We start from the raw sequence: 21,550 nt of genomic DNA on the forward strand, positions 1-21,550 counted from the left end.
ATACTTCACATTGGCACTAATAACATCTTTGTCTGATACTTTACTGTAACAATGTCTTTTAGTGTGAACTATGCTAAGGTACCGAGCTTAATTATAATCAAACCAATATAACTATTTAAAAATTATTATTATTATTAAAAAGATATTTAGAAAAGCGAGATGTGATAGATGACCGTATTATTTTCAGAACTAATTGTTAAGTAAATAATAAACTAATAGTGGCTCATTTGTAACAGCTTTGAGGTGATCATTCTTGCAGAAAAAATCCCTTCTGATAACAGCAGCAGCAAATGTATATATACCATTTAATGATCACAATTATAGTCCTCTGCCCAAAGTGTTTTGTTGAAACTATTTGATTCATCTAGCCTTGGATTTTTTTCACTAAAACGTCCCGAAACAGCTTCTAAATAGGAATCATGACAGTGAGTAGTAGCTATCATTCAAAATGGTCATAGCAGCCAGATCCAAATTGTTGGTGTCAGAGTGGCACCAGAAAGTTTTGAGCAGGGCTAAAGCCACTGCAGAAGCAGTTAACAAAAACAAAAACATCAAATTAGCATAATAATCTGACATGTTCCCTATTGAACTGACAGAAGCCAATTTAACACACACACACACACTATTGTGTGTGAATTTGTTTTACCTGGTGTAAAGAGTAATAATCCTGAATGCATCATTTGGGAAATTACTGTCTGGTGTAATTTACACCTGAGGTTGTTTTTGAGTCCATTCCACTGGAAGATCAAAAGGAATTATGTGTAATGTACAGCACTCTCCTAACAAGAGAAGACATGGACAGGGTCCCTGCAGTGTTGTAAGCCAGCTGGTCTCAATGTTTGTTTACCAGTTTTGATTCCATTTCATTATCAAACATATCCACAATGTTCAATAATTGTCCTCTCTTTGCAATGATTTAATCTGCCCGTCTTATTTTTTTACTTCCAGCTTGTTTTGTATCAAATTAAATCCTCTCAACCTCCACAGACATAATGATGTTGCATTAAATTACTTGAGCTACCAGTAATTAGAGTGTAATTTAAATTGGGAAGCTTGAATTGACGTCCTTGTGACAGAAAGGAGATTTTGTCACTGTCCAAAATGGAAACTCAAGAGGTTTCATGCAAAATGCTCTGAGCAGTGTATCTGTCCTCCATCGTTGTCCTCCGTCTTGTGGAATAGAAAATGTCTTTTGTGTGGGAGTGTACAACCCTAGCATCGTTACAGTCATCTCACATTACAGATTGTAATTGTTCATGCTGCTTTTTTATTAAAATCCTGACTTAAAATAAATAGTCAAACATTAGAAGCGACTGGACATGCAACACAATCCCATCAATAAAAATGGCGGCATTTTAAAACCATAAAAATTAAAGAAAATGATTAATTTCATGAACTCCTATGCATCAAATTGTATACAGCTTCTCAACAAGTTGTAACTATTTCTCTAAAAATATTTGATTGATAAAAAATATTTATGAAACATTAAAATTACATTAAGTAACAATATAAACTAGGCACAAGTGAAAAGAAAAGAAACAAGGTCTAAGGTTCATACACAGATCAGAGGCTGTCAGAGGCCCCGCACCTCCCACAGCAGGATCTCATTATAAGCCACAGTGAACAGAAGCGTCCCAGAGGGAGAGAAGTGACATGTCTGCAGTGAGTCACTGTGCTGCAAGAAGTCCTGAAACCTGCCACTGCTCGACTTGATCAACTTCAGCACTCGCTCTGATAAGAGATCAGACACATAGTGAGAAATTCATTAGACCCATGCTCCAAACCTACATTACGTGTTTCTTTACTAGAACCTTAGGGTGATACATCATAAAAACACAAGATTGGAGTTTACCTTTTGATCCCACAGCTACGACCTGACTCTTAGAGGAGAGGCTAAAGCATGTGGCCCAGTGGGGCAGGGCAACCTTTTTTATTATCTGTAGGGAAAAAAAAAACAAACATATTAGATGATATTACACAAATATTTGGGGATATTCTGCCAGCAAAATTTGCTCTATACAGGTACAGGAAAAAATCCCAATACTGTGATGGAGCAGTGAAGCGGGGGGAGACGCTGTACCTGTTTTTTAGTAAGGCTGTAAAAGGACAGCTCTTTCTCTACTCCGTAGCCAGTGTAGACCACCATGCTAGGGTCTGCTGGGCAGAAGGCAGCCAGGCTGGGAGGTGGGTTGTCATCCTACAACACACACAGTTTATACACATATAAAACAGCTAAAATAGCTAATGTTCAAACATGGACTGAGCAGGTTAAAACAACACACCAGGAAATGTCAAAACAACAAGTAAAACATGCACATACATTTAGTGTCAAATAAGATAAGGGGAAATATTGCATTCCAATGTTAAGTATTAATTTTCAACTAATATCCTTCACAGGTCTTAACCAGCCATTCTGAGCATAGACTACAAAACAGACCTGAAAAAAGTGCATAGAAACCAGATTTAAACAAGAATCCACACTGGCTATTTGATTTAATAGAGAAATTCTGGCTGTGGGATTAGGTATCAGCCTCTTACTTCAGATTTTAACTTTTATAAAATACACCAATATGTCTTTACTTCACAAAAGGGCAACAGAGTATCCTTGAGCCTTAAGGAAATACAATAGCACTCAACATTTGGAGTGACATTTTTTAGTCAATAGTGTGTAATATTACTTAAAATACAGATGGTACCCCAAAATAGGCCGGAGCAGGAAATGTCAGCCAGTCTAGCAGATCACACTTGTCCTTCAACCAATCGACAGCCCACACACTGACGCGTCTGTCAGAGCTGGCAGCCAACCACAACTCATTTCCTTCCAGTCCGAAATTCTTACACTGGGGATTAGAAGATAAAACACGTTCAGAGATTTACTGATGAAAAAAATGTCATAAAATGTCACAAGGATCAAAGGAAGAATTTCAGCGATAACCGTGTACATTGTAGCTGTGGAGAGCTGAAGAAAAGGAAATGTCAGACAATTCTTTGTATGTGTGCCGAGGATAAACCTTTCAACAGCACTTACCCTGCACATAACTAACATTCTGTGATGCATATTGGAAAAGTGAAGTGGATTTGAAAAGATAATGTCAAAACAAAACAGTTTAAGTACTCAGAGTGTTGTCTAAAGTGGTTGTTTGATAAGTGATTTCTGTTTCAGAAACACCTCTCCCACTGTTTCTATTGTGCTGTCATGTTAATCTCTGATAAAGCTCCACTCCTTCATCTGATTCACTGAGCTGACCTCTTCATTCACACACTGGATGGTGGTGATCGGCGCTCCTTTGTGGTCCCTGATGACACGGATAGTTGCTCCATTCACTGGGCTGCTGACAGCTACCAGACCATTCTTACTCCCTGAAAGGATCACGTGACCTGTTGGGGGCCAAAAACAGAGAGACAAAGTGGATGACACGCAGTGGCTTTAATATAACATGAAACTTTACTGCCAGAACATGGACTTGATCATGAGTCTTTTAATTTGAGGGAAAATTCTTCTCTAGATTACTCAACTGTGCTTTGACCCATCCTTTGATCATTTAAACATTGTTCTATTAGAGTTTGATCATTACGATAGTCAGCTAAATAATCACTAAAAGAAGTAGACGGGACAAGGAAGTTGGGTGGCAAAAAAATATAATTACGGCATTTTGTTTAAATACTGGAATTAACAGCAGTTTCAAGTTTTTTCAACTGTCCTCCTTTCTCACCATTAGCAGAGTACTGGATGGCAGTGACAGCTACGTGATGGGGATGCAGCTTCATCTCCATCTCTGAGGAGGCAAGCCGGAAGACCCTCAGGGTCCCATCACTGTATCCTGCAGCCACACATGCACTGTCCTTAGTGGGAGAAGGGCTCCAGCAGACACAGCCACAGGCCTGAGCAACAGAGAAAAGCAGTGTATATGCAATTATGGTGCACAGTGGCTGTGATTGAACCCACTTGGAGTATGCCAGCTTGCCACCCACCACCTGTCAGCAAAGAGCACAGGAAACATGCCTGTATATGTAATTAAAAATGTTATAACTTCTGGGATTGCTGATGATTTTTTAGCTTTTTAGCTTTTTTAGAAAAATGAAAAGGCATGAATATTCTCGTTTCAACATTATATTATAACTTTCTGTGGAGTAGAACCACCAGGAGACCATTGATTAATTCAGTAACTAAATGAATCAAGTTGTACAATTTATTCTGTTATGTTTGTGTAATTTTTAAAAACTGAAAACTATATTCTCTGACTTTCCCATCTTATCTACCGAAAGATGTTCCATTGAGGTTTCTAATAGAGATTGACCCATCTACTCATTTAGTATATTTGTAAAGAGTGTCCCCTCACCTGGTTGAGCACCTGGAACTGTACCACCAGTTCGTTGCTGGGGACCGACCACACCCTCACACTACCATCCTCACTGCAGGTGGCGAAATGGTTCTCATCAGAGCTAAACACCACATCGTTCACCTGGACAGCGGAGGACAGGAAAAACATAAAGAGAACCAAACCCCTGTGTGAGTGCAGTTAAAATCACATACATCATGATAACATTAGTGACTCAACCCTCTCTTATGAAAAACAGAGGCCAGAGGTCACATCAGGTAATTTTCATCCTTCTCATTTGGCATTTTTTATGCAGTTGCTGCACTCTCCTGCTTTATTTAGAATTACACCTTTTTTAAAGCTTCATCTCTTTCCCAGATCAACAATCAGTGCTATGTAAATGAATTAAACTAAATTATTTAAATACGATCAGAAACATTTGCCATGATAATAAATGTCAAATAACACAAAAACCATTGACAGGTAAATGAATAAAAAAAAAAAGGAAGAGAATTGCTTACCATTACAAATAAGTTGAGCCACTTAAAAATAAAAATATTATTAAAATTAGAAATATATTTATATTTCAAGTATTTAAAACATTTAATATAAGGACATAAAATGAAGAAATACAAAACAATTAAGGAGGATACAATGCCACTGATTGAATTGAGAGAAAATATCAGAATAAATAAGAATAAAAATGTCAAAATTGGGAATAGAAATAAAATCCAAAGTGATTCTATAATTACAAGCTGATAATAATAATGAATGAGTCTTTATTCCTCGGGCAGGGCTTTCCACAGTCTAGGAGCCCTAATGGCAAAAACAATTTGATCTGAGGGGAACTATGATTCTTGTAGGAAGCCAGTGAAAGTGGTGAAAGCCAGTGTTTTCAAGCATTAAAGCATCTGGATAACCAAATGTTTTCTGTCCCTAAAAATCTGATAGAGCTATTTTTATCTTACTGATGTAATTAAATAGGTGTTAATTGTGTTGGTGGGCTGTTAATTGCTTCCCTACACTTTCTTTACCTTCACTCTATGATCTTAATTTTCTGTTGAACAGCTGCAAATATGAAAAACTCCCCTTCCCAGGGGATCGCCTTTGATGTGTTTGACAGGCCATTAATACAGATTCTCAGTGCAGACATTTGAACTTTCAGATTAGCAGGAAAAGAGAATGTTAATCACATTATTGATGTCACTCTTTCATTTAAATGTGCCAGCGACCACACTGTAGAGCATCAGCAGGGTTTCCCGCAGTGGGGATGGGCTGACTCACTGGAAATGAAAATCAATCCCACAATGTCAGAGGAAATTATTGCCCTTTTATGAAATAAAACTACATCAACTTTTAGGGAAACAAGAGGGGAATAAAGTCAGTACATGTATCACCCAACAAACACCATATTCAGTAGATTCAAAGATGATAGTGGTGCAGCTATTATTAATGTTATCAGTTACTTGTTTGACAACACTAAATGAGAAATGCATTAGTCAGTGTGCCATTAACCCATCCGTACTACACTCTATTGTTGGGGTGTTTAGTTTCTCCAAGGTTTAAGTTGTATAGTCCAGCCCCTGCTGGAGACACAAGATTTGGATATGGTTATTTTTTAAACTCCCAGAGCTGACAATGGTACCTTGGTCTTGTGCCCGCTGACCAGCCGGATGCTGCTGTTATCTGACCAGTTGATGTACCAGAGGGTTCCAGCTGTGGTGCCAACGATGCCCATATCCATTGTGTTATCAAATGCTGCACTGACCGTCGTCCCATCCAGCATTATCTCTTGCTCCAGCACCACACTGGTCCCACTGAAGGATACACAGTTGACCAAACACAATGAGCCCATTGAATGAATGGAGACATGATCACTTGAGGACATTTTCTCATTCTCTGTCTGGTTCATACAATACACATTAACAGCTCCACCAATCTGTTGAACATACTCTTTGTGTTTTTTTTTTTTTTTTAAATACAGGACAGAAAGCTTACTGCAAAGAAAAAAATCAGTCAGGCCAAGCAGAAGACCACAACTATCCATAATTTCACAATTTAACAATATAATCACGCCTTGTGATTAAGAGAGCCACTGACAATCCCCATATTTTAAGCACACTGTCTTTAAAAATAACTGCTATACACCACAGTTTGCCCATAGTACAACATTGCTAATTTGTGATTATCATCTAGAGACACTCTTAAGAGGCCTGTAGTGGTTAACTACAAGAGTAGGTGAACCTTAAACATAGAAACATCCATTTTATATATCATCAGCGCAGCAATACAATAATATCATGATGCAGAGTAACCCATGATAGCTATTATATCAAAATACAGGCAATTCTTCACTTTGTGATATATTACAAGACAGTGCAATATCTGTAGAGGATGAACACAGGAAAATCATACATATACCACACCTATCTATTAAGTTTTGGACGTTTTGCAAAAACTGATAAAAATTGAAATGAATGTTCCTCTCAGTACACCGACTCAGGACGACATGCGTGAATACATCACATGAGATAATTAAAAGAAAAGAGAGACGACTTCTAGGATGAGACACAGGGAGAATCGTAAGAGAATGAGCTACAAACCTGTCTTCCCCACTGCAGACCTTTTCCTGAGGCTTCACGCCCAGTACAGCTTCTACCTCCCACAGTCGCAACCAGCGGGTGTTGCTGCCTGTCAACAGACGGTTCCCTCGACACAACAGCACTCCTAAACAAAGAAACCATATCAGGCCATTTATCATTTGTAGAAACCCAAGACCAAAATACATATAAGTCAAAAGGCAATACTTTAATACAAGCAACTAGAAGAAAATAATTCTGTTTATTTTTTCTGTGTGAACTACTAACAGTATTTAGCTGAAAAACATTGTTATCTGAACAGAATGTAAAGTTAATTTGTACCAATCTCTCCCTCGCCAGCTTCCCAGGTCATGAAGCAGCGCTGTGTGTTAACATCCCAGACGCAGACGTGGCCTCTATTGGTGGCAGTGAACAGAAAGGAGTCCATGTGGTAGCACAGCGCTGTCTGCTCCACATCACCGACCTCCGCTGGGGATTTCATCTTCTGGTACTACAAGGGTGAAAGAGTGGTCAATCCTAATGTACCAACGTAAATACAAGAGAATATTTACCCAAAAGCAAACACTAATTGTACTTAAGAAGACGGTATCACAGTTTTACCTTGAGGTCTACATCCAGGCCATGGGTTTGGATGAGGCAGAAGTAAACTCCTTGGCTGCCCACACAGGCCAGCTGACTGGCTGCGGAGGGGCTGAAGGCTGCATCATGGATCGGCCCTGACACACTCACACTGGACAGCAGCTGGAAGGTCCTGCTGCTCCACAGGGCCACTTCTGGATCAGAGAAGTCTCCTACATGGCGTTGAAGAAAAAGTGGTCAGTAGCAGAATCATTTCATTGGCCATAGAAGAAACATTTGTTGTAATTAAATCATTATGTCAAGTGACGGAATGATGCGATCAAATTCAGATTTCACTTACCGACAGAGAGAAAGAAGCGATCATCCCTGGAAAAAGCAAGACTCTGCACCGCTCCTCTGTGGTAGGAGATGGTATTCTGACAAGTTCCATTCTGGACATCCCAAATGCAGATGAGGCTCTTGCTGCCATTACTGCCGCCAGCTGCTGATGTCACAGTCTGGACAGGAGATAACACAGGCACAGTCACAATCACATGACATCATCTAACTGAGCCCACATGCTAAACATAAAAAATAGACTGTCTGTACAAGAACTCCAGGGTTAGGAAGCAGACAGTAGCTTTCTGAGTACAATTAGCATCCAGCTGCAGTTCCTTTTTGTGGTGTGACCATAGCACAGAATTAATGTTAATTAGCTACAGCTTATAACATCAATGGTCAGTGGCTAAAAATGATTCGTTTTTGTTTGTGGAAGTCCATCGTTATGTGCATACAGTAAAAAAAATTGTACTAATTGAGCATATAATAAAAATGTCAAACTACAGAATTAATATTTTGTAGTAAATTTCAACATACATAAAAACACTTTTCCATAGCAGAAAGACCAAATTATTAACAAGGTAGACCATCACGTGGATCTACTGTAATAAAATGAATAAACTGACATTGTGACTGACTGAAAAAGCTCTCAGCATGAAGATGAAGTCATTTCTCCTAATTACAAGCACAAACTCAGAGTGTGTGAGGGTGTGCTGGGTCAAGTTGCTTTCCTAAGAGAACAGAAAGCAGGAGTTCATTACCTCAACGCACTACTGTGAGCTGTCTTACTTTGATCTGGCTTAACAGTTTAATATTCTGTTACCTATAGCAACATCACCAGCTGCATCCACACCGTCTAAAAAAAAAAACTGATTTGAAACTGTTTTAATTCATTGCAATATAACTGTGAAGCTTAGAACTATTAAAAGGTACCTGTGCATCATTTGTGACTGCAAGACAAGAGATCTCCTCGCTGTGGCCCTGCAAGTGTCTCTGACACCCTGTATGAAGGTGCTCCACCACTACCACACTGCCGCACGAGTACGCAAATAAACCTGTAACAAAAATGAATTGCAGGATAAGAAAACGCAGTCACCAATCACAATAGTTGTAGTTTTCATTTTTATTCTATTTTGATTTCAATTTGAATTTTACTATTCAGTTTAGCGTTAGTTAGTTTTCAGAGCGTGGAATTATACATCCTCCTCCTGGGGGAAATTATAATGGGCATTTTTCACTATTTGTTGACATTTGATAAACAAAATGATTAATTGAGTAATTGATTAGCAGATCAAATGATTATGAGATTAATGAAAAATCATAAGCTGCAGCCCTATTTGTGCTTCAATAACATTTTTCCCCATTTTTAGCTATTGTTCAGTTGTTCCACTGTGGAGATATTATAAATATGCTGACATTATAAATACTAAAATATTGAATTTTATTGAAATATAGCTCAGCCCTACGCTCCCCAGTTTGGGCATCACTGGTTTAGAGTGTTCTTGATTTACAAACTAAGCATAAGTTTGTGTCAGAAATGTTCAAAAGTTTTTTTCTTCATTGTCCTTTAGTTTTTATAGTTTATGTTTTACTTTTTACTTTCAGTATATTGTAAGAACCTTGGTCAGGGCTCCACACCATGTTGCCACGCCCATTGCCATTGTAGCCAATCACTGCTTTCAGCTTAATGCCCTCTTGTCCTGGTTGGGGAGCCACAGCAGCCTGGATTAGGGAAAACAGTAAGAGTGGACAACAAGCACACTTATACAATCAGTGGCTACGGCTTATCATTATAGAGATGTGCTCCTTACCTGATCAAGAGTGGAGGTCTTGAAACGTGGGATAAAGTGCCTGTAGCAATCTGGACGTACTGGCTTCTTCCCTCTCAACTCCACTAAATGATAGGACAGCATTTATTAAAAAAAAATTTAAAAAAGAAGAGAAAGTTCAGTCCTGCCAAAAAGAAGTTCACAGTCACTACTGAGCAATGCAGTGGAGCACTTACCAGTGTCAATATGGCTGGTATTCAGGGGAGACGTGTTGACCAGCTCTGTGACTTTGAGGAAGGAGGTGGCTTGTCTGGGGTCAGATGAAGGACCAGAACCAGTGACTTGGACTGGAATAGTTGGGATGGTCGAGGTGTCATCACAAAGAGACACAGAGGCAAAAGCTACAGGAGATAGATGGTATTTAGCCAGATCTCAGCTGAAAATCAGCTGGGAGCATATATCTGATTATATAGTAGACTCTATACACTCCATCTAAAGTGCCATCATTTCCATACATATACTTATATATATATATATATATATATATATATATATATGTACACTTTATTCTGAATTTTTAATGTAAATCATAAAACTGGGTGGCAGGCATACTCTTTGTAGAAGGATGAGCTGGTAATTTAAAACCGAACAAGAGAACTTATCACCTTGTTCAACTTGGTCGTTTGTGCTGATGTCAAGTTGTGGAGGTGGTGAGGAAGGGAGTGGCGCTGTCTGTCGAGGCATCCCATTGGACAACTGAACTCCACTCACTTCAGCATCTGGTTGAACTGTTACATGAAAACAACAAAATAAAGTTATAATTCCTAATTATTCAGAAGATTTGTATGAGGTACATTCTTCATATATCTCATGTAACTATGTGAATTTACCTGGTTTAGGAGCTGAGCTGGAGCTTACTCTGACAGGTGAACTGTGAGTGAAGACAAAGCAAATCGGATATTTACCAATAAGACTTAAAAAGTGTAACACACAAATTAATAACAAGATTCAAACATGCGACACGGATTATTACCGGCTGTCAGTCGAAGAGTAAACAGGATGTGCCAGAAAGGCCCAAAGGAATATGGCGTCTCCCACTGAGACGACACCCAGTTGGTCAGGGGTGAAGCTCACCTGGCAGATGGGCTGACTGTGGCCTATGAACATCTGGTATAAACACATGCCTCAGTTACTACTGACATAACATAAACTACAAAATCACTTTTCACTATTTTCTGATTCTTTAAAGACTAAAAAAGTAATCAGTTAATTGAGCAAATATTCAGATTTTTCGTTCACTGCATCCTTGCTGTTCCAGTTTGTTTTCACAAGATGTTTAAATTGTAAACTATATGCTTTAAGATGACTGGCTGAAATCTGTGTAAGAGCACTTTGCACTGTGTTCTGTCATAAAACAACTACATACTTATTTGACTCAAAATTGTAAAATACATAAAAACTACTTTACTTTATTAAATATAAATCTGTAGAGAGTTTGTAGCTTATATTTCAGTCAGTAGTAGGACTTATTCTAAAGAATATAAATTTAATTGAATTGTTGACCACCTGTGAGTTAATATCGAGCTGCATGTTATAATCCCACACTTTGACAGCATTGTGCCCTGCTGTCAGCAGGAATCGATTGTCCTCACTCACGGCCAAGGACGAACACTGGTGTTTGTGCACCTTAGAAATCTGTAAGATAAAAACAAACTCCCATATATATATATATATATATATATATATATATACACAGAATCAAACAATTCTGTTGAGACAACCTGTACATATCATCACTCTTATTCTCTTGTTACCGTCTCTATTTACAGATTTATTTTCCACATTATTCTACTTACAGAACTGAGACCTTTTTTTAACCACCTCTTTCTTCTGAAGTAAATGCTCAATCTTGGATCTTGGATAATTTAAGACACAACATCAGTCGTGTTACCTGTCGGAGCAGACGGCCTGTTTTAGGGCTAACCCAGAGGATTTTGTTAGCAGATGTGGTAACCAGCAAGTGTTGAGTGGAGGCCGAAGCAAAGCAGACCTTCAGTGCAGAATCCAGATGGGGGCTTTCTACGTCCAGAATACTCACATCTATATGGAGCAACTGGACACACATGGCATGGATCAAATGGACACATAAGAACATACAGTAAGACATAAGAACCAAGAACAACGTGACTTCAAAAGCTTAGGTGACACTGAGAAATTCATTTTGCTTGGAGGGAGTATTAATTTTACTTGAGCAATGCAACAAAAATGGCATGGTGCTGAAAGGTGACAACATGCAACATACCTCATCCAGCGACCGTGCGTCAGCGATGGTGACTATGTACTCAGATGGACCAACAAAAGCCAGACAGCGGCTGTCACTGCTCACTGCGAGAGCGTCTGGAGCGCGCTCTGTGCCTCGTGCCACCACATTACCTAGTCAATCAAGTACAGGTTGAGTTTAACAACACTGATGGTAAATGTGGCTGCCTGATATGGGTTGTCATTTTCATGAAATCTATGTAATGAAATAGCTAGCTAATAAAATTGGATGCTGTGCTGTGAGTTCACATTGGTGATAAGTGGAGCTTATGATGCACTGAAATTAACCTGAGGTGTGTTTGTGCATGTATACTCACATAAAACTCTGATCACATTATAATCTTCCTCAGAGGAGTTGTAAATTCCAAGAGTGCCCTGGGAGTCGGCACTGTACATGAACTCCCCATCCGGAGAGAACGCAAGACCCACCACTTCACCTCTGTGCTGACTATAAAATAAATACATGCAAAAACAGAAACATACATATAGAGAAACAAGGATGCAAAAGCAGTCATTACTCTCACGGGGGGGGACAGGCGTATATAAGGTTTAGGTTTAGTACATTAACACAAATGAGAATTCCCCATATTCCATATTTGACAGTGTAGTCAGTGTACCTGTTATCTACATCAAATTATAATTTAAAATGGGGGTTTTTAGTATCAATGCCACCTTACTATTCTAGTCACTTTATAGTGTATTTTGGGCCCAGTATAGTGTATCTGTAGCAGCAGATGTCAAATTATAATAATCAACCCACCATTTTGTACAGATGGCCACTGAAACCAGCAGAGGTGGGAGTAATTGTATCTAGCTGTATTTTCCAGTAATTAGATGCACCTGACAAATCTTACTATAGCATATGATAATTGCACAAATGCAAACTTCTGGTATCAAAACAAAACAAAAAAAAGGCCACTGTTGGTGCTTCCAAGTTAGTTTCAACGTACTTGTGCTCGGCCAGTAGCTTGGCAGTGGAGATGTCAAAGACTCTGATGACGCCAGAGCTGAAGCCACAAGAGAAGACCTGCTCACTGGGATGGAAGGCCACTGAACAGGGGCTGTCCTCAGACACAAAATCGTACAGCTAAACACAGGAGACAAGAAGACAGAAAATGACTTCAACGGTAAATAGGTCAATGGAAACGCAATGAGGTGAGTTGGTGGCAGGGCTTTCCTTCAATAGCCACATAGAATGGCAATGTCTAATTTTTCAAAAAAGAGAGTGTGTACCTGAGGCCGTTTTAACAAATATCAAATTTAAAGTATGTCTCTGAAATTATGAAAAAAAGAGTAAAATGATTTCCAATGAGCCCTGAAACATCGACCTGATGTTCACTGACCTGATGTAAGGAATCCATATTCCAAATGCGCACTGTGCCGTCGGAGGAGGCTGTTGTGAGATGCCGACGGATGCCATCAACGCTGAAGCCAAGCACAGTGTCAGTATGCGACCTCATCAGTGTGTTGTAACCACGGCTGCTCACATCAAGGAAACCCAGATTACCAGTAGAGGTGGCTGCCAGCACCTGAAGGCTATCTGATGAGACCGACACCAGGCTCACAGGTCCCTCATGCTCTGGAAAGGAATGACATCTGTCTGAATTATTCTCCAGATATTGTTTCCTTTGTGTCTGTTCGTTCTTTGACAGAGCCGAAAGCAGTGAGTAAATCCAATATTGTGTCGTCTTAATTCACACTAGACAGCATTAGTATTTAAACATTAACCCTTAAAGTATGTTTACAGTTTTATATGTTTAAAGGCTTTTAACATCACTGCCCTCTGCAGTAGTGAAAAACAAATGAAATGATGTTTGTGCTAAAGCTAAAATGGCAGAGAAATTGCTGAAGATCATGTGGACCAGCTGTTCCTGTGAAACAGACAGTGCAAATCTTATTCCAATTAGCGACATGTAATAATTCTGGGCTTTGTTAATTGTGATACATGATGAAAATTCAAATATGGTATGAGACTACTAACTTCCAGTTTGCAAGCGGTTTTTTAACTTTATTATAATTTCATTTATTAAAGTTTGTAAGCACTGTCAAACAGAACAGATGCTATCTGACAAACACTTCCCAGTGATTATATCACCGCCTGTGGAGTGGGAACTGTCAGTTACGGTAAGTTTTGCTGCCGGTAAATTTTATGCCTACCAGCCTCCAAGAAGACAGCTGAAAAATCGAGGGGCCAGAGACGCAGGAAGCCGTCTTCAGAGCCTGTGGCACAGAACGATGAGGACACACTGATGCTGTTGATGGCAATGCCTGGACCTGGGACACACACACGCACACACAAGCACACACACACACACACACACACACACACACACACACACACACACACACACACACACACACACACACACACACACACACACACACACACACACACACACACACACACACCTTAAAGGATCTTTAGGCTCTTTACAAAGTTTTCCCCTCTACCCAACCTCTGCTTTAAACTATTAAATAACAAACATTTTCTCTCTGATTTCAGACCCACCAGTGTTAAAAGTCAATTTCTCCCTGCGGCCTGCATGCTGCTGCTGTGCAGGCAACAGCCTCCTCACATTTCTAATAACAACTCTGCTGTAGTCAATTTCAAAGATATGGCCACTCCGACTGCTGGCAAATCTATGGGAAGACAGTCACAGAAGGGAAATAGCAATCTTTTAATAATAACATTTTCAGTGTATCTGGATCAGATTCATACTTCTTCCAATGCTAAGTAAAGGATAGGTTTCAGGGACTGGTTTGCTCACTCACAGTGTTCGATCATCAAGATGCTTGTTGGGGGAGTTTCCATCCTCAAAAGCCACGTCGGTGAAGTCAAGGGAGTGGTATTCACCCAGGTTTATTGGACAGGAGCGCAGTGTGCCATTCCGCACTCGCCACAGACGAATATTGTCACGACCACAGGACACCATCCTAAAACCAACACGCTCAGAAGTTAACCTGCAGTGTCATTCACTGGGACATATGGCACCATATGGCATATGACGTATTTCTGTTCTGCTCCTGCAGTCACAGACTTTTCACTTCTCCCACTCTCTCATCAAGGAACATTTTTCTGCCCTTAGAGTAACTGACACAGGAGCTGAGTATGTAAGTGGACCAAAATCTGACAAACCCAACAAGCTTTGCAGAACTCCACATTCCATGAGGAGGTTCATTACAGGATTCCTCCTTATTTTCCATATATAAAACACAGAAGTACCTTTTAACAGTGGTTTATCCTATTCTTGCATTTAAAGCCTGCATACTCTAGCTCTGGCTGTATGCTGCCTAACCTTGATGCTGGAGATTTGGCAGTTTGCAGCCTACTGAGACCTTCGAGGGATCATAAATTCTGTGAACACCAGAGATCCCACTGATCTGCCCTGAGGGACCCCTGAGCACTGTGGAGGTCTGCCAACAGACCACACAGCCACCTTGGTACTCACGGCAAATTGCCATAAGTACAATCCCTGAAACATATTATGCTAATGCGGCATTCAAAGGTCCTAATTTCATAAACAATGACATTCTTAGGGCTTTAGGTAGTAGAATCCCTGTCATAGTCACTACATCTAGTTTTCCATTGTTGTTTCACTACAGTAATCTAGTTCCTCCTCATATTTATACTGGTTCAGTTATTGATCACAACAGTTATCATTGATCAGGAGTCTTAAAAGAGTGTAATGACTCATCCAGTCACCATTACAGAACTACAGAACTAGTGACCTCTAACATCATGATATAGTATATGTAGAATGTGTAATGTGTGGATAAAGCTATCAATATTATTTGATAAAATGGGGCAGATGGACCTGTTCCATTAACATTTACTCTTACCAAGTTAACAGATGGAAGGATGTATGCACTAAAATGGTCCCAAATGTACAAACATGGCTAAAAAAAAAAAAAAAATCAAATAGATGACAAAAAAAAATACAGAAACAAAGGTACCTTGTATCATCAAAGAAGGCAACCTTCATGGTGTGAATGTCCACATCTGTGTGTGCTTTGGCCAAGATGGCCACCTCTCCACCTTTACTAACGTTCAGAGTGTTCCACACCACCACCATCTAAGGAGGGTTAGGACCACAAACAGAGAGAGTCAGCTCACAGCTTTGATGAGTCATAGAATTTAATGAGGGAAAATTTTTAGCATGGCATTTCAAATTACAACTAGATGAGTCAGTCCAAGTAATGATATAAGGTATTTCTTAGCTTTTTTTTTCATCTGGATCTAATGATACCCATGGCTCTCTCTACAGATTCTGAGCGCAGCCAGTGCTAAATACCTTCACACACCAATTAGAAAATAAGACCTGGAATTTTCATGTCGGAAAATTTGCATTCATGGCACTTACTGTTTTATTGTGGCTGTCTTTACCCACTCCACAGAGAATACCACCACTGTACGAGAAGCTTCAAAATGGAAAGAGATCAATAAAAAAGAGAAAATTAGTTTGAGCCTACAGCACTAAATATAGGCTTAGACTCCAGTGTACTTTGTGTATGTGAGTGCATGTGTGTATGTAGTTGATTACTTAAGACAGGATAATGAATGAGCGTGAATCCTGAACATGGCCAGACAGTTTCCTTTGTGGTAGTTCCATACTCGAACTACACTATGACTGCCAGTTTGTGCCGAGGCCAGCAGTGTCGTGTTGCCATTAAAAGCTAGTGCAGACACCTACAGAGAAAACACATGGCAAGAATTAAATTTCTATGATAAATACACTAAAAAATTCTCTCTCTTTAGTGCATGCAACCACATTTGACAGCCAGGAATTAAGTGAATCAAAGTACCTTAGCTGCCAGTCAAATGGGCCTTCCTACACATTGGAACAGATTCTGTTGTGGGGGCATCACAACACATCACAGCTCATTTACCTTATCAGTGTGACCAATGAAGAATCTCTGGTGGTTGGAGGATATCTTCATAGAGACGATAATTGCGTGACATGGATATACCACTGCATCTCCTGATTTGGTCCACAGGGCCTACAGCGTAATACAGTATAACCGTTTTTGAATTAATCCATTTTGTATGACCTTGAAAACCATTATGCATGTAAAACCAGCCTGGTGACGGTTTAACTCTAAATGAACTTACATATTTTGAAGTGGCTCCTCCAAAGCCGATGATTCGATTGAGCCTGAGAATTGGGTCTGGAAGCAGCTTCTAATAACGAGAACAGAAAAAGCACATGCAAAGATTTTGTAATGAGCTCTTGACCAAATGATGTCTCAGCAGCCATTTTCATTTCACCCTCCACCTGCTTACCTGGTGTTTGGTTGCTTTGGATGATGGTAAATGGACAGGATGTAGAGCAGGACTGCAGACAAACTGGGAATATAACAAGGTCAACAGTGTTTCTAATAAATTGCATTCTACTGAACATGATTGTTTTTTTTTATGCTTTTAAGTCTGATTGAATGTACAGTTTAGTCAATATGAAGCTTCACCTCTTCTTCACTTTCCTCCCCAAGTCTGCTGAAGGCATCTTCAGGATGCACAAACACATGAACTCCACTGCCATCAGTATCACAGGTTGGCCTGGATGCGAGCTGGTGTGGACTGAAGCACGCTGACTCCTGCTGCTGCTGGTCACCATCATGGCAGAGCCAGCCATCCTTTCGGTGAGAGGAGACTAAACCCAGCTCGGGTATGTTGGTCACCACAGGGGGTTGATTCCTTGGCAGCTGAGAAAACAGCAGAAAACTGAAAATTAAAAATAGCAGCTTCCTAGAACACTATATTTTCACTTAAAAGGCTCAAGCTCTGTTTGAATTTAATGAAAAAAATCAAGCTGGTTGAATTTGCCGGGCTTAATAAAAAGGTACTAAAGGTTATCAGCATTACTGGTTTTGGGGCAGTGATCTGCTGGATGAGGGACACACGGTCCTGAATTGGTTTGCTCAGGCTGACACAACGAGACTCCTCTCTAATGGGGCTTCCTTGGCTGGAGAAACAGCCTGTGAAAAACAGAGAAATGAAAGTCAGGAACTTCTAGCTAATCAGGAATAGCTAGAAGTGCGCAGGCTAAAAGACAATGTATCAGAAATGTATAAATAACATGTCTTGTAGTAGTGTTTTATTTAAACACTCCACTGGCTCTAATTTATTTTGATGAATGAATAATAAAAAATAATTCAACATTAAGAGTAGAATGAAAGGACTGATAAGCATAATTTCTTTCTGGTGTGCAGAGTAAAAATTTATTAGAATTAGTTGTACAAGCATGTGGGAACAACAGACGTTTTACATTTCTTGACAAAGTTTAAAGGAAAATCAAAAAAAAAAAAAATTACTAGTCGGACATAAAAAGCATATCACACAAGGGCAGTAAAAACCTTTAAATAACATATGATAAGATGAAAATGATGAGCGGTGTGATATTTCATGACTTACTGGCCTCGGGCCTTGGATTGCCTTTCTGAATGGAGTCAAAGGGTAACTTTGTTCCTTCTGAGGGAAACCTGTAGGACAAGATAAGAAACATCATGACACTAAACTACATTATGAAAGATCAGGTAATTGTAATTTTCTTAAATCAATAATAACGTTGACTGTTGACTTCATTTTTTACAACCGGTGTTTTGAGCAAATAAGTCATTCATAAAATTGTCAAATAAATAGTCATGTAACTGCCAGTTGAGCATCTGTAATATTAAAAGCAAAAATCCCTCTTCTATAGCTACATATCCAGATCAACCTGAGCACTGGATGTTATATTTTACAGTTCTGATTCACTCACATTGCCATGTCATGATTTATTAAATTTTCCTGAATGATTTTCCACATGGATTCCTCCTGTATAATAGTTGATGATGTTGGTGTAAAACAGACAGCTAAGATAAGAGACTGATCCTAATTGTGCAGAAAGGTTTTTCAGTGTGGATTTTGGCATTATGCACTTTCTGTTCTCTGGTGTGGTAACCATACTTGATATAATCATAGAGGTCATGCCAGGAGCCCCCCTTGGGTGCAGGGAATGACATGTCTCTGGGCATGGGACGTGTTCCCTGAGAAGACGCCAGACCCATCAGCTTGGCTTCACTGAAGGAAACTCCTAGCAGATGAAAAAAGCACATTTGTCACAAATGCACAAAGTGGGCACTTTACTTTATTCAGAAATTTGATGATGAACTCTGAATGAATCTGACATTGAATGGAAATTATGTGAAGAAAGCATTTTTTCCAACAATAGCATTTCACTGCTTTCAAAATGTTCTCAATGTTCAACATATTTAACAATGGCAGATGTCTGGCCCTTGAATTCAGTGGTTTGAAAAAGCAAGTATTTAAGATTGACAGGACTCTTTAAAGCTCCAATGATGAAAGCACATTTCTCTAGTCTGTGACACTGAAAAACACTGGTTTCTTTTTTCTCTATATTCAAATGTCCTTTAAGGAAGAGCATTGGTACACCTTTGCATTTCATTACCTCAAACTAGAAGAAAACCAACAGTGACATTCACATATAGACAAAAAGAGTGCATATATAGTATAATATATATCTATAACATTATCAAAAACAAAAAAGACAACGATAGTTTAGGGAGGAAATCAAACTCACTCAACTGAGTCTCACCTGGATCTAGTAACAGGTCACTGGTGAACATGTTTTTCACTACCATGTTGGCACAGAGCTTGATGCTCTTGAGGTGTGTGTAGCTGCGGTTGAGGTAGACAGAGAGTGTGTACTGCAGATCCAGCATCAGACAGGTCCACCGCACTGAAGTAGGGGCTGGACCCACCAAACCTGGGGCACATGAGCATTTATACAGCTTTTAGAGAGACATGCAAAGATTATTTACATTATATACAAAAGTACAGTAGACTCTCAGTAGAATGATTAATATAAAAAATGCATACGAACAATTACTCATGTGTCAGTCAGTATGGTTTTATGTGTGTACATGTATTTTACCGTGTCTTGCAGATTTGGCCGTGCTTTCGTAGACTGAATCCTTTGCAGCTCCACACAGGAAAGGAAACTGAAGCCAGGTAGCTGTGGACTTGAATTCTTTGAACATGTTGGAAAAGGAGATACGAACTACCTGGCCCTCCTACACATTACAGCACAGAGAGAGGGGGAAAAGAAAATGTCCTCCATTTCATTTCAATTTCAATCATTGAGATCTTGACTTACACCGCATAACTGTACCTTAGACAAAGGTTGAATATTTCAGAACTAACCAAGTTGCTGGGACTTTCTTTTGTCCAGTTCTAAAATACCATAATCTATGGTACATATCTTTCACTGTCTGAGCTTATCACATGATAAAGTGTGACAGGCTTTAAAGTACTAATTGATTCTGAGCAAAAATCATTGGATTTATCAAGAGAAATTCGAACAAAGAGTCCCAGAAAGAGAGTAAGTTGAATATCTTTTCACATAATATGATGGAGTATAATGTAAGAATGTGTAGAGAATTTGCTCCCACTTCAGATTTCAATTAGATTGAAATAACAACAACAATTTGAAATGTCAAAGAATTAGGGAGACAGCTAATAAAGCAGAGCTGTGGCTGTGGATTAGTCTTGTTCAGAATAAACCCCAGTCACATGACTGGCAATACAAGAATAAAGAGACTTATTAAAAGATAGACAATTTAGATAGCATAGATAATTTAGATAGCATATACACATGCACAGAATCATCTAAAACAATCAGGTGCAATACCTCTGCAGCAACATCCAGGTGGACCACAAAGTATTTGCCAGGGGTGGGCCTGAAGAGAAGGTAGAAGTAGCGCCCTATCAAACCCAGAGACTGGTTGCTGTTTTTGGGTACCAGGATGTAGCTGTTGGCAGGAACAGGACCCCTGATCCGGAACACTGAGCACTTCAGTGTCTTGTCCTGTGGGAGTTTCACGAAGAGTCCAGATAAAAGTATTTAAAAGATAGTTTGGAGTTGAAGTATATCTTTAAACATCATTAAAGTGTGTAGCACTAAGTTACCGTGTATGTTGACACATCCCCCTCTTTTGCAGACCTCTTCCAGTCTTCAACTCTGACATGTTTGAATATGTTGACATAAGGATGCTGCCAACCTGCGAAGACAAAACAAGATTCAGTAACATTGAGCGAGACTTCACAGTAATAAGTTCATTAGAACAGCTGTGCTGTTTAAGTTACGGCTCCTCTACCACGGTCTATTTTATGTATGCAAACTAACTAGCAACTTTGATTAAAAACTTTAAAGTTCACTTTACCTTTGGAGGCCATTGGTGGTGAAGGTCTCAAATGTGCAGTCCACCTGTTGATGTCTCTCGAAGTCTTGCTGCAACTTAGGTAGGTAGGCAGGTCGTACAAATTCACAGATGTTAGCTAGCAAACAGACCGGTAAATGACCGAAACGCTCCCTCGCCTTTCCACAGTGATTAAAACTATTAAAAAAAAAGGTTCACATTATGATGAGATGCAAGGACTTTCTTCAGTTCTCTTGGGCACCAAGTAAACAACAGTCTTGATTTGACACCAAGTGCTTACTGTCGTTGTTGTATCCTTCCCGCTTCAGCGTCCGCCGTTGCCAACGACAGCACGACGCTCTTGACGTCTACGCATTTCGTCCCCTGGAATTCTGGGTAATGAAGTTTACGGGGCAGAATCGAAATAGGAGAAACTTTCGCATTTTGGAAT

At 39.5% G+C, this 21,550-nt stretch overlaps 1 protein-coding gene across 1 annotated transcript; it reads right to left on the reverse strand.

Annotated features, from left to right (window-relative positions):
• Nucleotides 1-956: 956 nt before the first annotated feature.
• On the reverse strand, nt 957-21,423 carry wdr90 (WD repeat domain 90). The gene is made up of 43 exons (XM_056366758.1): nt 21,124-21,423; nt 20,870-20,961; nt 20,592-20,768; nt 19,836-19,974; nt 19,497-19,667; nt 18,848-18,974; nt 18,314-18,381; nt 17,765-17,877; nt 17,368-17,604; nt 17,186-17,248; nt 17,015-17,083; nt 16,792-16,902; nt 16,446-16,591; nt 16,266-16,323; nt 15,859-15,977; nt 14,677-14,838; nt 14,414-14,544; nt 14,062-14,178; nt 13,248-13,483; nt 12,855-12,991; nt 12,222-12,352; nt 11,888-12,018; nt 11,537-11,698; nt 11,152-11,280; nt 10,619-10,752; nt 10,476-10,516; nt 10,251-10,373; nt 9,822-9,986; nt 9,628-9,710; nt 9,436-9,538; nt 8,750-8,871; nt 7,839-7,995; nt 7,520-7,710; nt 7,241-7,409; nt 6,923-7,046; nt 5,965-6,136; nt 4,341-4,463; nt 3,714-3,882; nt 3,248-3,378; nt 2,697-2,840; nt 2,081-2,197; nt 1,853-1,937; nt 957-1,731 (listed from the first exon to the last, which is right to left on the reverse strand). The coding sequence occupies exons 1-43, from the start codon at nt 21,134-21,136 to the stop codon at nt 1,574-1,576; spliced, it is 5,550 nt and encodes a 1,849-aa protein (XP_056222733.1). The 5' UTR covers nt 21,137-21,423; the 3' UTR covers nt 957-1,573.
• Nucleotides 21,424-21,550: the final 127 nt, after the last annotated feature.

This window comes from Seriola aureovittata, chromosome 21 (genome assembly GCF_021018895.1).
Source record: "Seriola aureovittata isolate HTS-2021-v1 ecotype China chromosome 21, ASM2101889v1, whole genome shotgun sequence".
Taxonomy (NCBI): Eukaryota; Metazoa; Chordata; class Actinopteri; order Carangiformes; family Carangidae; genus Seriola; species Seriola aureovittata.

What these genes read in the sequence shown, in the direction of transcription:
- wdr90 (XM_056366758.1), bottom strand. An exon ending in AGATCACTGCCCCAAAACCA is followed by an intron (nt 17,605 to 17,764) that starts GTAATGCTGATA and finishes CTGTTTTCTCAG; the next exon opens with CTGCCAAGGAATCAACCCCC. An exon ending in CATCCAGTACTCTGCTAATG is followed by an intron (nt 3,379 to 3,713) that starts GTGAGAAAGGAG and finishes GGCCCCCAACAG; the next exon opens with GTCACGTGATCCTTTCAGGG.